This window comes from Psammomys obesus, unplaced genomic scaffold, assembly GCF_907164565.1.
Source record: "Psammomys obesus unplaced genomic scaffold, mPsaObe1.curated_primary_1811, whole genome shotgun sequence".
Lineage (NCBI taxonomy): Eukaryota > Metazoa > Chordata > Mammalia > Rodentia > Muridae > Psammomys > Psammomys obesus.
Genome location: NW_026592732.1, coordinates 1,828,182 through 1,844,323, shown reverse-complemented (window position 1 = coordinate 1,844,323; position 16,142 = coordinate 1,828,182). Strand labels below are relative to the sequence as shown.

Sequence of the window (16,142 nt, the reverse complement as noted above, 5' to 3'; positions counted from 1 at the left end):
ATGACCGGTGTGTGGCCAATTAGAATGAATTTAAATGTTATAGAAAGGAATGAAGTGAGTGACAATGTGTCTTATCCTTCATGTTTTCATTCCTGTTTTATACATGTGTAGAAGGCTTGTTTCCCTTGGTTTATACACACACACATACATACATAATAGGATTTTTCTTTTCTAATTTTGAAATCTTTAGCATTTTTGCTTTTTGTTGAAACACAGTCACAGCCTTATTCCTCAGCCTCCCAGTTCAGGGATTACAAGTGTGCGTCATCATCCCAGCTTTGAAATGACTTCTGTGGTATTTAACAGTAGTGTTGGCCATAGTAGCTTCTCAGTACCAACACTTTTTAAAAATGTCATCTGTGTTTGTTTATAGAACATTTCTGAAATTCTTGGGTGGGGAGTTTGTTTTGTTTTGTTTTTGACAGGGTCCTAGCTGGCCTTCAGACTCACAGAGATCCACCTGCTTCTCCCAAGTGCTGGGATTCAGGTGTGTGCCAACACACCCAGCTATGAAACTATTTTTAATATTCAAGTGGAGTTAATGTCACAAGGGCTGCTGTGTGACTCTAGCTAGATTTTTCCATTGCTCAGTGAAGGAGAGCAATGTTCTGTCTGTTCTGTTCTCTTGTAGGTTTCTGTGGAGCACTTTCTTGGTGTGCACATGAGTACTTTGTTTTTTAATGCATGTGCACCATGGTGTTTTTATGGAAGCCAGGCACTGTGGAAGTCTGCCCCCTTCTTCCGCCTCATTTGGGTTTTAGGGATTGAATTCAGGTCTTCAGGTTTGTGCAGAAGCACCTTTTCCCACTGAGCTGGGTCACTGGCCCTGCATCTCTTTATTGATTTATTTTAACTTTTTGTTTATTTTATTTTATGTGTGAGTGTTCTGTTTACACGTGTATGTTTACCACATGTATACTTTGTGTCTTCAGAAGACAGAAGAGAGCATTGAATCCTCGGAATTGCTAATGTTTCCATGCACATTACAGAGTATTTTTGGCCACTATTAAAAGGATGTGGAGCAGGGCAATATTTAACTTAGCCTTAAAGAACACCCAAATAGCAGTTCACAACCATCTATAATATTTTGTTTGGTTGGTTTTTTTCTAGGCAGGGTTTCTCTGTGTAGCCCTGGCTGTCCTGGAACTCACTCTGTAGACCAGACTGGCCTTGAACTTATAGAGATCTGCCTGCCTCTGCCTTCCCCAGTAACAGCAATACTGACTCCCCCTGGGGGCACCTGTCTGGCGAGTACAGGGTCCTGCATTCCATCCTCAGTATGAAATACATTAATGATATTGTCATCTTGGAGCGAATGTGATCAGCTAGAGGTTTTTGGCTTTTTGCCATGTCCTGGGTGAAAACTGAGACCCAGGAAGACATGTTGGTGCTTAGGATCCTGTGGCACTTTTATGACCATGGCACACTGCAGCCTAGGTCCTTATAGTTTGCATCTGCTTTTTGTGGTGATTTGCTAGATGTAAGCTACCTGGCTCCTGAGCAAAGATCATGCTGCTATCTAGGGAACCACCCTCTTGTTCCCCTCCCCTTCTCAGAGCCCAACTTGGGAGAGGACGATGAGGACAAAGACTTGGAGCCTGGCCCATCAGGGACTTCGAAGGCCTCAGCCCAGATCTCAGGCCAGTCAGACACAGACATCACTGCTGAGTTCTTGCAGCCTCTGCTGACACCTGACAATGTGGCCAATCTGGTGAGGAGGGTGAGGTTGTCCCACAGACAGAGTACTGATCCTAGTCCTTTCCCTGCCTGTACTCCACGATGGCCACTGCCATAGTGTCAGCCTGGGGTTCCCTCCAACCCTTGGATGGGCCTCTTTTCTTCCAATGGCCATTTATCTTCAGGATCCCACTCCCTATCTACTCACTCTGTTCTTCGGGTGGAGGACTCTCCCAAGTGAATGGGCTGGCAGTCATTGGCTCCCCCACAAGCTAAGACAAGAAGAACAGCCCCAGCCCCAGACCAAAGTTCCTGCTGCATCTCCCATGCTGCCCTAGGCTGAGCTGCCTAAGAGCTTTCTTCCCTGGGCATCCTGCAGGTCCTCATCAGTATGGTGTACCTCCCTGAGACCATGCCTGCCTCCTTTCAAGCCATCTACACTCCTGTGGAGTCAGCAGGCACTGAAGCCCAGATCAAGCACCTGGCTCGGCTCATGGCCACACAGATGACAGCTGCAGGACTGGGTCCTGGTGAGTCTTGAGCTAACCCGTGCCAGGCCATGGCACTAGGCTCTTCTTACTGGAAAAGTTGTGGGATGAAGGTTATGTTCTATCTAACATGTCACTTGTCATGGGCCCATCATTATGCAGGATATTCAGTGTCTTCAGGACCTGGGCTTTGAAATCCAACAGACTCCACCTTGAGTCCAGACTAGCTTGTGTCAGGTTACTGAGCCTGTGAGCTTTGGGTCTGTCTATTTTATCACTTTGTTCTATGTGTATGCCCTCACAGGCCAAAAGAGGGTGTCAGATTTCTTGCAGATGCAGGTTGTGGGTCCTCAGTGAGAGCAGCAAGTACTCTTCACCACTGAACCATCTCTCCAGCCCTTTTGCTTTCTATAAGACAGGGTCTTGCTGTGTAACCCATGTTGGCCTCTAGCTTCTAACAGTTTTTCTACCTAGCCTTCTGAGTGCTGGGGTTACAGGTATGAGTCACTCTCAGCACCTTTGTGTTCTTTGAAGTATAAACAATAACACAAGCACAACTCCAATGTGAGTTTCAGGAATCCTTTCTTTCCACCTTAAATGGGTTCTGAAGTTAAACTGAGTTCCCTTTACCCTCTAAGCCATCAAGCCAGCCCTTGTTTCAGACCTTGTTGTGAGCATAGCTGCTGTGAACAGTGGCGTACGAGTCTTTGGTGCACTCAGGTTTTCCCTGAGTATGTTCCAAGGGATGGAGTTGTCAAGTCACATGACCTCTGCTATTAAAGAATGTTTGTCATGAACATGTCCTAGTGGTACACATCTGTCATCTCAGGAGGATCAGAGGTTCAAGGTCACCCTTAGATGCATAGTAGGCTTGAGGACAGCCTAGGTTTCATGAGACCCTGACCCACAAAGCCCAAATGGGCTGGTGAGACAGCTCAGTGTGTAAAAAGTGTTTGCTGTAAACCCCAAAGACTTGAATTTGACCCCTGGAATCCACAAAGTGGAAGGAGAAAACGGCACACATCCACTGTGGCATATGCATGTACATCCCATACACATAAATGAGATGGAAGCACAAGGACTTCCATTCCCATCCCTAACGTCCACAGAAAAGCCACACTGGGCTACACCTAACCACAGTACTAGTTGGGCCCTGGGGATTTTCCTGGTCAAACACCATGGGCTCCATGGGTGACTTGTCTCAAAAACTAAGTGGGTCTGGTTTAATGGCTCAGCTGGTGACGGTGCCTGCCCCATGACATGTACAACACATAAAATGTAGAAAAGAAAAGGGGGAAAAAAGCCTGAGGCAGGGTAGTAACACACATTCTTCTAACCTCAGCCTGAAGCCCTGAGTTTGAGTCCTGTCTGGGCTACACAGTGAGTCTAGCCCAGTCAGAGCTGCACAGTGAGACTCTGTTTTAATAAAAAAAATAAAGTGAAGACAAAGGAAGATACACACCCCTCTCTCCCACGTGTGTATACAGTCTAACACATCAACACACACACATGCATACTCATGCACACCATACAGACGTAAATTAAGAGAACCTGCCTGTGATGTATCTCAAGAGGCTGTGACCCGGAATGAAGCTGTTTGGCTCAATTGTTCCTTTGCTGGGTGAGCCACCTGCCGGGTGCAGTGTGCACAGCAGAGCCTGGGGTGCAGGTAATGAAGCTGATGTGGGTGCCTCTGTTCAGGTGTGGAGCAGACCAAACAGTGCAAGGAGGAGCCCAAGGAGGAGAAGGTGGTGAAGCCCGAGAGTGTCCTGATCAAGCGGCGCCTGTCAGTGCAGGGCCAGGCCATCTCTGTGGTGGGCTCTCTGAGCAGCATGTCCCCTCTGGAAGAGGAGGTACCCCAGGCCAAGAGAAGGCCAGAACCCATCATCCCTGTCACACAGCCACGGTAAGTGCTCTTCCAGTTGGAGTGTGGCGCCTGTCCCATGAGTGTGCTGTAGGAGTATAGGGCAGGCCGAGGGCTGGGCCAGGTTCCTCTACTTCAGAGTCAGCACAGGGACCACCAAGCTTTTGTAGGATTCTGCAGCCACACCTTCTTTTTCTGTCTTACCTTGGGAGAACAGTGGTGGAGTGACTAAGTTAGATACTCTCGGGGCCAGAAGTCCTGGTGACAGTGAGACAGTTGGTACAATTCCTGATTTGCAACAGGAGCTCCTGGATGTCACCACCATCTTCATTTTTCTCATCACTTTTATCATAAATCAAGCTCAACCCTACCGGAGCATCACTTGAATGTTACTGCTTCCTTGTAGCCTCATGCTCCGCTCCCCATTCCATTTTCACCCCACCCACGCTCAGCCCCCTTCAGGGTCTTTGTGCTTACTCTTCTCTATCTGACCCCTTCTGGTCCTGGCCTGTTCTCACAGGGAGATACGCTCCTTGGCAAAAACAATTACGATTTCTTCCTGACTCTGGCTTCCTGGCCTGATGAGCCTCAGGAAGTTCAGAGGTGCCTATGTGGCCCAGCTGGGGCCACCAGACACACTGGGCTGCAGAAAGCATGCCAAGTTACTGCCCTTGACCCTGCCCTCATATAGGCTGGCAGGCGCTGGTGGGCGCAAGAAGATCTTCCGTCTGAGCGATGTGCTGAAGCCCCTGACAGATGCCCAGGTGGAAGCCATGAAGCTGGGAGCTGTGAAGCGGATCCTGAGAGCTGAGAAGGCCGTAGCCTGCAGTGGGGCGGCCCAGGTGCGCCCCTCAGCGTAGTGAAAAGTCCCGTGGCTCTAGCCTCTCCTCCTCTGCTTGAGCCACTGCTCCAGGCTTGACTTTGCCCCCTGCAGAATCAGAGCAGCAGCTTTCTAGACAGCAGGGCTTCACAGGGTGTGGGGTGTGGGCAGCTCTGATTTCAGACATACCTGGCTTCAAATATTTTGCTTTTTTTTTTTAAATTTGTTTGTTTAATTTATGTGTATATGTGTTTGCACACATGGGTTTATGTGCACTGTGTGTGTGCAGAAACCCACAGAGGCCAGAAGAGGATACATATCCTCAGGAACTGGAGTTACACGGAATTGTGAGCCACCATGTGGATGCTGGAAACCAAACCCAAGCCCTCCAGAGTTGACAGCTGTTGCTCTTAACCACTGATCTCTCCAGCCTTTATTTCTCTAATGTGTTTGTTTGTTTTGTTGTTGTTCGAGTTTTTGAGACAGGACTTCTCTTTGTAGCCTTGGCTGTCTTTGGAACTTGCTCTGTAGATCATGCTGGCCCTGAACTCAGAGGTCTGCCTGCATCTGCCTCTCAAGTGTTAGGACTAAAGGCGTGTGCCACCACTCCAGTCTTTTTCTTACATTTTAAAGAGTGTTGTGGGTGGTACAGATACCATGTATTCTTTTTGGTTTTCACCCACATCCTGTTCTTGCCTAGAGGAGACAAGAAGAGAATCCCCAGGATCTTTCCCTAGGACTGAACATGAGTCACTTCTGGGAGCCTGGGGTGGCTTGGAACAGTTGAAAGTTTGTTTCTTCCTTGTTCACTGCCATACAATGTGAGGCTGCTGTGTTTATGCTCCTTCATGATGCCTTCCTTGGTTGGTTGATTGATTGGTTGGTTGGTTGACTAATTGATGATTGATTGATCTGGTTTTCTGAGATGAAGTCTCACTCGCCAGGCTGGTCTTGAACTTGAGCAATCTGGGTGCTAAGGTTGTAGATGTTAGCTTCTGTATATGGTGTTTGCACCAGGCATTCCTGAACCTGGCAGTGGGAGTGCAAGGCATGATGAAGGTGCTCCTCATGTAGACTGGCAGGCGCCGACCTACATGCTTGCCTACTGACTTGCTTGCTCACCTGCCCCCAGGTCCGCATCAAGATCCTGGCCAGCCTGGTAACACAGTTTGACTCTGGACTCAAGGCAGAGGTGCTGTCCTTCATCCTGGAAGATGTCCGGGCCCGGCTAGACTTGGCTTTTGCCTGGCTCTACCAGGAGTACAATGCCTACCTGGCAGCAGGGGCCTCCGGCACCCTGGACAAATATGAGGACTGCCTCATCCGCCTGCTCTCCGGACTGCAGGAGAAACCGGACCAGAAGGATGGGTGAGGGCTTGGCCATAAGCCCCACCTCCCCTCCTGTGTCTCACTTCCCTTTACCCCTTGGTGCTACCCAGGCTTGCCCTCCCCATTTTTCTCTCCCTTTTTCCTGTTCCCTACAGAAGCTTATGCAGACGATGCTGTGTGGGAGGGCTTGGGTGGTAGTCATCAGGTTCACTCCAAACTCTTGCTTCTTGGTCTAAATTGCCTCTCACCCTCTGGGCGTCTGTTTCCCATCTGTACTAACAGGTCCCAGTGATAACGATGGTGGTACGGTGGCTCCGTGCCAGAGCACTGCCCTTGCACAAAGGAAGCCCTGGGTTGCATTTCCTCATTCTAGCAAAAGGAAGAGAGCATCAGAGAGGGAACACTTGTGCCCTGTCTGTACAAGCCTGCCCCCCTCTGAAGCTGGCCCCAGGGCCGGGGAAGTTGGGTGCCATTTGGGCCACCGAATGTGGCTATCTTACTGCACTTCTGCAACCTGGTCTTTCTTGGGTAGGATCTTCACCAAGGTGGTTTTGGAGGCCCCACTGATCACCGAGAGTGCCTTGGAGGTGATACGGAGGTACTGTGAGGATGAGGTGAGCAGCTTGCAGATCTGTGGTGTAGACTTAGAGGCAGGTGTGTCATGAGGGCCCAGTCCTGGGGGCATGGTTTGAGAGAGGAAGGGAGGCAAGAGGAAGATGAATAGCAGACTTAGCATTGCCCCCGTCTGCAGAGCCGCGCCTACCTGGGGATGTCGACACTTGGAGACCTAATCTTCAAGCGCCCTTCTCGCCAGTTCCAGTACCTGCACGTGCTCCTTGACCTCAGCTCCCATGAGAAGGACAGGGTGAGCTTATGCCCATAGCCAGCCAGTCATCCTTGTTCTTCTTTTCCTCAAAACTCATGTTTTTCATTTACCATAGTGTAACATCACCATGGAGTCAGGGGTGCTTTTCCTGACCCTGAGTGTGCCCTCTCAAAGGAGGGTGTGCCCATTCTCTTCTCACTGTTCTCATTGTTGGTGAACTGTTACCTGGGCTGCAGCCAGGAGAGGAGCCCATGTGGCTGCAGATAGGGTGATATCACGACACACAGTGCCTAGGTATCCACCTGTGTAGACAGGGAATGGGGTTCAAGATGCTTCCTGGAAGAGGAGGTAGGTGAGATGACCATAACACAGAGTAGCTGTGCTCTAGATGAGACACATGCTATGTATGGCTCAAAGGCCCCTGGACCCATCCGCACTGTAGCCTGTCACCACTACCCTCCCTTCGGGTACATGTTCAGCCTGTGCTGTCATTTGTTACAAACTCATGCTAAAGACCAGACCTCGCTCCTGTGGCTCACAGCAGATGCTGTCCAAGGGAAGCTTGGACAGTGACATGTGTTCCAGTCAATGGGTTTGCCTGTCCTGCCAAGTTCCAAAGCCAAGGCTATTTGGCAGGGGGAGTTACCATTGAGGAATGAGGAGCAAGCAAGGCAGGGGAACAAGATGGGACTGAGAAGTGCAACAGCTGCAGCCTGAGATAGAGGTCACTACTGTCCTGAGCCTCAGGCTGGACTTGATTCACAGCTCTGTCCTCACTCCCTCCCTCAGCTCCCTTCATCTTGCCCATTCTGCCCTCAGGTGCGCTCCCAGGCCCTACTCTTCATTAAGCGTATGTATGAGAAGGAGCAGCTTCGAGAGTATGTGGAAAAATTCGCCCTCAACTACCTGCAGCTCCTGGTCCACCCCAACCCCCCTTCAGTGCTGTTCGGAGCTGATAAGGACACAGGTTTGATGCAGGTTCATCTGACTTGTATTGAGCCCCACCCAGCCTACTAGAATGGCTGCAAGAGGGCCAAGACAGACAGACAAGAGGCTGCAGGGCTGGGAAAACTGGAGGACCAGGAGAGCAACTGTGGGTCCAGGGCCATCTCAGGCCAAGTCCCTTAGCATAGTCCCAGATCAGGAATGTGGAAAAGGCCTCACAGGAAAGGTGTGAGGCACCTGTGAGCACATGTGAGCAGAGGTGCTACCCTGCCAGGGAGATGTTGGCACAGCGAGAGTCTGTGTAGGGACCAGCATGGAGGGTAGCAGCACTGCCAGTTGGGCTGCCCCTTGTACCTGACTGATAGCCATTATGAGGGCATTTATGCTGATGCTATAGTCTTCTGTGCTAGGACTCAGAGAATGTAGGGTTAGCTTCACACTGTACAAATGACCATTAACTGCCTTGGGCTTGGTGGTGGGAGGTGGTGGGAGGGAGTCCTGCTCTTTCTCCACCTGCTCCCTCTTCCTGCTGACTTCAGAGGAGCATGGACACTGGGGACAGAGCTTTGGGAAGGAAATACCGGCCTCTGTTGACTCGTGGTCCCATCCTGTTCTATCCTGTCCTGTCAGAGGTGGCTGCGCCCTGGACAGAGGAGACAGTGAAGCAATGTTTATATCTGTATCTGGCTCTCCTGCCTCAGAACCACAAGCTGATTCACGAGTTGGCAGCTGTGTACACCGAGGCCATTGCCGACATCAAGCGGACAGTGCTGAGGGTCATTGAGCAGCCGGTGAGGCTCCCGGCCCACCTGGGCAGGGCCGAGTCCCCAACTCCAGCTGCTACTTGGGTGTCTACTTCAGCAGGCACCAAGGGCTGTCATCTGGATTCATGGCTTTGGCTTGTGGGTGGTCTTCACATCATTCTTCAGCTCATGAGAAGGCACAGGGTGTCTCAGAGGTACAGGGCCTGGAGTGGGCACGCCTCGCTTCATAATGAAGTTCTGCCTTTGCTCTTTCACTTTGCCCTGAGATGAGGGGTGCAGGTCAGACCCCCAAGCAGTGACCACATTTGCTTGAGTTCCTATTACCTTTTTTATTGGCCTTTCCCTGTGCCATTACTGGAGGTCCTGAGCCACAGGGCCACCCCATGAGAAGCAGATCAGATGGGTGCCGTTTGCTCCTCGGTTCAGAACCCCTTGTTTTACATAACAGCTCTGCCCCTGGCTTTGTATTGTTATTTGAACGGGTCTAGAGATCCTCTTGCCTCATTCTCCTGAGTGCTGAGGTTACAGGTGTACACAGCCCTGCCCTCATGACATTTTTTTATTATGGAAAACTCCAGTAGAAACAGAGGGGGATAGGCAGGTTAAGTGCTTCAGTGTCCATCACATTACACATGAGGATGCGAAGGGCAGCCAGCAAGCTCCTTGCCCGAGTCTAGCCTGCACTCTCAGCTAGACTAGAATGAACAGTGGTTGCAGGAGGGTGGGCAAGGATGAGGAAAACCTTGTTAGGCATTGCAACACAAGTTGGGCATGGAAGGTTTGCGACAGTTGGGGCACTGTCCTGCCAGGGAGGAGGACATGATACAGATCAAGGCTCTGAGCTGACACCAGGAGAGACCTGGAGGATCCCAGAGATTTAAGCACCCCACCTTCTGCAGCTTCCTTGAATGCTCACCATAACCTGCTGTTGCTGACCTCTGTATCTAGATCCGAGGAATGGGCATGAACTCACCAGAGCTGCTGCTGCTGGTCGAAAACTGCCCCAAGGGGGCGGAGACCCTGGTTACCCGCTGCCTGCACAGCCTCACTGACAAAGGTGCCTGGGCCCCACCTTCCACCTACCATCTCACCCATTCTTCCCCTTCAGTGGGTGGAGCTACTATGTCCCCAAATCCTGTGGGTTTCTCCCGTCCTTGGGCCTCTCTGTAGAGAAGAGCCATGTGAGCAACATTTAGGAAAGGAGAGGCTGGGGATCCTGCTCTGGAATTGCTTATATGCTTACCTTATGTTCCCATATGCTTACCTCTGTCCCCTAACCCATGCTCACCTCCTCTGGCTCCTCCCTGTCACCCCAACTCTGCTTTTCTCTGTCTTCCTGAAGTACCGCCATCCCCAGAACTGGTGAAGCGGGTCCGAGACCTGTACCACAAGAGGCTGCCTGACGTGCGCTTCCTCATCCCTGTGCTCAATGGGTTGGAAAAGGTAGGGCAGGAGGAGAGGGGCAGGTGGCCAGCCCACTTCCACAGTATATAGGACAGAGGCTTGTGAGAAATGCAGGGAATCCATCTTGCCCCTGTAGTCAGTAATTGCCCATCTCAGCCTCCTCAAGCCACTGCTCAAGTATCACAGTGGCATCCTACTGTGTGTGTTTCTGTGTGTGCAACCATTGTCCCTGGCCTATGGGAAACACCCAGCAAGAGCAGGGGAGCAAGGATGCTTCATCCCCATGCAGATGGGAATGAGGATGACACTGTTCACAAGTGGTAGGCAGCAGCTTTGGGGAGAGGGAAACATGTCATGAGGCTTAGAGGCCTCACTGGGGTGAGTAGGTGGATCACGGGGCCTCCTAGCCCATCATCACTCTCCTCCCCCTTAGAAAGAGGTGATCCAGGCCCTGCCCAAGCTCATCAAACTCAACCCCATCGTGGTGAAGGAGGTCTTCAACCGCCTGCTGGGCACCCAGCACGGTAGGTGCTCTTCCTCCTAGCTGCACAGGGATCACGTGGGAAGGGCCCAGGTAGGCTCCACTGTCCTTGGAGACTAGGGTCTCTGTTGGTTCCCGTCAGTTCCCTCTCCCTCCTAGCCCCCCGGGATCTTATGTGATATCTCAGGCTGTGAGCCAGTGGCATTTTGTCCACTGGGGTTAGAAACAAGGAAAAAAAAGTTTCAGGAGGGAAAGTAGCCAGTGATCTGGACAAGTTCCTCATCCCTGGTCCCTGTGGCCACAGTTAGGGACACAGTAGGGGGTGTGTGTGGTTCCATGGCACATCTGGTCTTCTCTCCTACAGCAGACCACCTCTGCTAATTGCCTTTTCCCCCCAACTCTTTGCCCCAACGCAGCAAAGATTCAAGCCACTTTACTGTTAAATAAAGTACCGTTAAGTGAGACCTTGCCCTGCTCTGCCCTGCCCTACCCCACCCCAACAAGTAGCTGCCCATGATCATGTGCAATGTAGAGTTAGTACTAAGATGGCTAAGCCCAGCCCTGCCTTCAGGGTGCACAGTCCAGTGGGGGCATTAGGATCAGTGGGGCCACAGCAAGGCATCTCTAACAAGGTGGGCAGGGGACAGTGGTAAAAAGAATGGTGAAGGCCACTTCATCCAGTCTCTCCTTCTGTCTCCTGGCCCCCAAGAAGCAGAGGGTGCCTCATTTTTATTCACTGTTCCTCAAGCCTGGCCTGAGACCCAGCTCTTTGCTGAGGTTGCTCTGTACTATTTCCCTTCCCCTGTTACCACTCACTGCAGGTGAAGGGAACTCAGCCTTGTCCCCCCTGAATCCGGGAGAGCTGCTGATTGCGTTGCACAACATTGACTCAGTGAAGTGTGACATGAAGTCCATCATCAAAGGTGAGGCACCCCTGTTCCCACATGGCCCAGCTCCCACAGATGGGCAGGGCCTCAGTCACCTGCATGGCTCCACTGGAACGAAGACTTATCGACTGCCCCACCCTGGCCTCCATGTAAAGCACATACAAACCTATGCCAGGCATCAGGTGGTCCTTGGGAATTAGGGGCCATCCCTCCCACCCTACCCTGAGGAGCTCAAGGAAGCAGAGCCCACAGAGCAAGTCAGAGGCACAGGGCTGCTGCTGGCATGAGTTGAGTCATCGGAGGACCTCCATAGCAGGGGCTTGGTGACAGTCTGCCAAGTGTCCTCTGCCAGGCTCTCCCCTCATGCCATGAGCCCACACACTCCTAGTAAGTATGGTGTAGATAGGACACGGAGTTCACATGAGCTAAATAATTTGCTGGGGTCACACAGAAGCTAGTCATGTAACACAACTAGAAACAAGCTGAACCCAAACCAAAAAGGGCTCTGCCCATGAGCCTCCCCTGGGAAGACACCATTTTCCTTCCTTTCTTCCCTCCCCCAGAAACTTGTGGGCCAGGATCAACTCTGTCCCAAGAGGGGATCCTGCCTGTCACCCATCCTCTCTGTTCACTTCAAAGTAGCTTCCTCTCTGTCCCTACCTTTCCTGTCTGGCCTGAAGTGGCTGTTTCAGGGACTGCCTTCCTAGCCTTCCTCAGCAGCTCCTGGCAGGAGAGGGGTCGTGAAGACAGGCCAAGGAAGGCCGCAAGGGAAGGGACTGGGGACAGGTCTCAAAGGTAGTGCTCCAGGGTTGTTGGCTGTAGACTCACACAGAAACAAATTCTTTCTTTTAATTTGTACAATGATAGGAAAGAATCTAGAGCCTCACATGGACTAGCTAAGTGTTCTACCACCAGCCATGCCTTGATCCTTTAAATGCAATGAGAACAGTCTTGGCCCCACAACACTCCATTTTTAAGGGTTCTTTGTGCATAATTTGAAGGGGTTTGGAAACACCCAGCCATCTTGGATCCAGACTAGAAATCCAGTCACAAAGAGGGAAAAAAGGGCCCAGCCAAAAGCTAGTAGACTGTGGAAGTTTCTTTGGGAACACTTGTCAGTGCACAACCTCTAGGCTTGCAGAACCCCAGCAGCCCACAGCTCTCCACCTCTCAGCCATCTGCTCAAGTGAAAACCCTGCCTTTCCTGGGGTCTGTGGAATCCCAGCACTCCTGCCCAACCAATCAGCAGTCCCAACACAGTACTGGTGACACAGCTAGGACAGACTGCCTGATCCAGCCTAGCTGGGACTAAGGAAGGGCTTCCTGAAATGGGGTCACCTTTATTGAACAGAACCAGTAGGGATGAGCTGGTAGTGTGCTGAGCCTGGTCAGATTTAGGGCTGAGCAGAGGTTTCCAAGTGAGAGAGGAAATTGGCCTTGGCCTCCTACAGCCTCTGGGGTGGAGAACAGGTCTTTCGGAAGACCCCTTGGGCTGCTGACTGGGAAGGGCTAGAGGCTGAGTGAGAAGCACAAGAGGAGGCTGGGTAGACTTGTGTCAGGGTCCATTTGGGCAGCAGTGGAGCGTGTCTCCACAGAGCAGCAGGCACCTCCTCCTCAAGTACTGGCAGGCCTCTCTGCCCTTCAGCCTGTGCATCTGCTGCAGTGCCTCCCTCTCTTTAGCCTCCTTTCAGGACCACCCTCCCCTCCATTGGCCTCTCAGGGATTGGGACTGGGGTCTTTTTTTCTGGCTCAATAAAGACTTCCTGGTTGACACACTCACATGGCCAGTGGTGTTTGGGGAAGGACTTCAGAGGCATCTCCTGGGATCGCCCCTCAGCTCCCTTAACCCTGATACTACCAACCTACTCTCAGGAGCTAGCCCCCAAGCAAGGCCTGCTCCAGGCTTTCCTCAGTGTGACATCTTTCCACATCCTGTGGGCACTGCCTTCAGCTGGGTCCTCGTCCTGGTTCCCACCACTATCTCTTACCCCTCCCTTCCTGTTACTCTGCTACATGTCCCTTTTATCTGCCATGCACCATCACAGACCCTCATACTTCGGTCAGCCTCTGTCAGAGACCCATCTGTTTCTCCTGTGGCTGCTAGGGTTGTCAGCAGCTCCCCCCTCCCCATAGTGGGTGACACCCACTCTCCTTACGCTAGGTCAGGCCCCAAAGTTTAGAGGATGCTCTCCAGCCCGCTCGCTGGGGCTGTCCTCAGGGAAGAAGCTGTGGTCTTGCAGTTGGTCCACCGTGTGTTATCCAGGGGTTGGATGCATTTATCTCAGTCTTCTAGGAGCAGGACCATTAAGCATCCTCATAAAGAGCCTTTTGTGATCAGGGTGGAGAAGCTTGGGGAGTGGGGTTTCCACTTTATGGGGGACATCGAGGCAGAGAGGACAGGCCCACTCTCCGCCTCCTCGTAGCCACCAACCTGTGTTTTGCGGAGCGGAATGTGTACACTTCGGAAGTGCTAGCTGTGGTGATGCAGCAGCTGATGGAGCAAAGTCCTCTGCCCATGCTGCTCATGAGGACCGTCATCCAGTCCCTGACCATGTACCCCCGCCTGGGGGGCTTCGTCATGAACATCCTGGCCCGACTCATCATGAAGCAGGTAACCTGTCCTTAGCTCCAGCAGGCAGCCACAGTGGGGCAAACCTCAGAATCCTATCTCTGGAACACCTGTCCTACTTCTTGCAGTGTTCTCTGCCAGCTCTGTCCAACTGGCTTCAGGGAGACTCTTAGAGGTAGGAGAGGTGTGGGTGCCTGCCTTTACCCCACCTCTGGGCACCACAGGGCACATAGCTCAGCTGAAAGCATCCAGAAAAGACTAGAATTAGGGCTGGGTTTTTTGTTTTCTTTTAGGGGGATAGGGTGAGGGTCTTTGTAGCTCAGAATAACCAAGAATTCAGATTTGCGGTGATCCTCTTGCCTGAATCCTCGGAAGTGCTGGAATTACAAGCATGTAACACCAACTAGTAATACTCTGGAAATGATCGAGTCCATCCTCCATCCGAAGCTGGGGTCAGACCAAAGGCTGCCCCTGTGCAGCACCCCAAGCCTGTTATGTAGCTACTGGCACCAGCTAGAGGTGCCTACCACAACAGCTTGAGGCGGTGCTGTCCTGGCACTTGGTGCTGTGCTAACCTAGGGAGTGGAGGCAGGGTCCCCTCTTCCCTGGCTCATGTCCTAGGACAGTTTCCTATGAGAAAGGCAAGTTTCTGGCAGGCAGGTGTATGAGCCTGGAGTACGCTGTCAACTGGCAGCATGTGGGGCCCTAGGTTGTGGCTGTGGGAAAGATGTGGCTGCTTGGGCCTGTGCCTAATGACCCCCCCCCCCCAATCCCACAGGTGTGGAAGTACCCTAAGGTATGGGAGGGCTTCATCAAGTGCTGCCAGCGAACTAAGCCCCAGAGCTTCCAGGTCATCCTGCAGCTACCTCCGCAGCAGCTTGGTGCGGTCTTTGACAAGTGCCCTGAGCTCCGGGAGCCACTGCTGGCCCATGTGCGCTCCTTCACCCCCCACCAGGTACCTGAGTGGCAGAGTGGACCCAAGTGAGCAGGAGAGCTCTGAAGGGTTTAGTTGTGGGGTATAGGGTGCGCTGAGAGGTTCCTCTGGCCAGAGCTCGCTATAGCCTTGGCCTCTGCATTTCCCTTTCCCTAGCAAGCACACATCCCCAACTCCATCATGACCATCCTGGAAGCCAGCGGCAAGCAGGAGCCGGAAGTCAAGGAAGCACCTTCAGGGCCCCTGGAGGAGGTGAGGGCAATGTGGCCCAGTTGTTAACCCACAAGTCACCCAAGATTGCAAACCTGGTGAAGGGGAATGGCCACCCACCCTCCCCTCTGTACCCGGATGGAGAGACTATGCACTGTGCCCTCCCTGCTTTCAGTCTCCTCCATCCGGAGATGGGGAGGAGGAGGAGGAGGGAACGTGCCCTTTCTTAGCTGAGTGGCCCTCCTTTCCCAGGATGACCTGGAGCCCTTGGCTCTAGCCCCGGCCCCTGCCCCACGGCCCCCTCAGGACCTCATCGGCCTGCGATTGGCTCAGGAGAAGGCCTTGAAGCGGCAGCTGGAGGAGGAACAGAAGCTGAAGCCCACAGGCGTGGCGCCTGCGCCCTCCGTGTCCTCAACACCTTCAGGGACAGCGCGAACTGGTCCCACACCGGTTGAGGAAGCTATGGAATACCGGGAGGAGGGTCCCGAGAGTGAGACCCCGGCCATCTTCATCAGCATGGACGACGATTCAGGGCTGGCCGAAACCACACTCCTGGACTCTAGTCTCGAGGGCCCCCTGCCTAAGGTAGGGGCAACAGCCAGAGATGCAGAGGGAGGCAGGAGCAGAGCTCTGGGCAGTGGGCTGAGGGGGTGACCAGCTGTTGACCTGCTGCCCCTTGCCTTCTCCCGCCACCAGGAGGCAGCAGCAGTCGGGCTGAGCTCCAAGGATGAGCGGAGCCCCCAAAGCCTCAGCCATGCTGTGGACGAAGTCTTGAAGACCTCCAGCCCGGAGGCCAGGGAACCCGAGAGCAAGGGGAACAGCTGACAGCTGCGGGAGTTTGGGGGGAGGGGCGGGACGGGGTCACCTGGAGCTTTGCCTTAACACAAATAAAGGAGGTGGCACTCAGGTTGTGGCTGCAGTGTCCTCTCTGCCGCAGGCTAGAA

General features: G+C 52.6%; 1 protein-coding gene across 1 annotated transcript in view; it reads left to right on the top strand.

Moving 5' to 3' along the window:
- The window catches only part of Sympk (symplekin scaffold protein), a 29,635-nt gene extending 13,531 nt beyond the window's left edge, over window positions 1-16,104 (top strand). Inside the window, exons 10-27 of the mRNA XM_055615495.1 lie at window positions 1,557-1,711; window positions 2,057-2,207; window positions 3,867-4,071; window positions 4,721-4,871; window positions 5,982-6,217; window positions 6,711-6,792; window positions 6,930-7,043; window positions 7,824-7,971; window positions 8,580-8,740; window positions 9,662-9,770; window positions 10,056-10,156; window positions 10,551-10,641; window positions 11,420-11,521; window positions 13,909-14,096; window positions 14,833-15,009; window positions 15,145-15,240; window positions 15,451-15,783; window positions 15,895-16,104. Of these exons, the coding sequence (XP_055471470.1) occupies window positions 1,557-1,711; window positions 2,057-2,207; window positions 3,867-4,071; window positions 4,721-4,871; window positions 5,982-6,217; window positions 6,711-6,792; window positions 6,930-7,043; window positions 7,824-7,971; window positions 8,580-8,740; window positions 9,662-9,770; window positions 10,056-10,156; window positions 10,551-10,641; window positions 11,420-11,521; window positions 13,909-14,096; window positions 14,833-15,009; window positions 15,145-15,240; window positions 15,451-15,783; window positions 15,895-16,023 (2,729 nt within the window). The 3' untranslated portion in view covers window positions 16,024-16,104. The remainder of the gene's footprint in view (window positions 1-1,556; window positions 1,712-2,056; window positions 2,208-3,866; window positions 4,072-4,720; window positions 4,872-5,981; window positions 6,218-6,710; window positions 6,793-6,929; window positions 7,044-7,823; window positions 7,972-8,579; window positions 8,741-9,661; window positions 9,771-10,055; window positions 10,157-10,550; window positions 10,642-11,419; window positions 11,522-13,908; window positions 14,097-14,832; window positions 15,010-15,144; window positions 15,241-15,450; window positions 15,784-15,894) is intronic.
- Window positions 16,105-16,142: the final 38 nt, after the last annotated feature.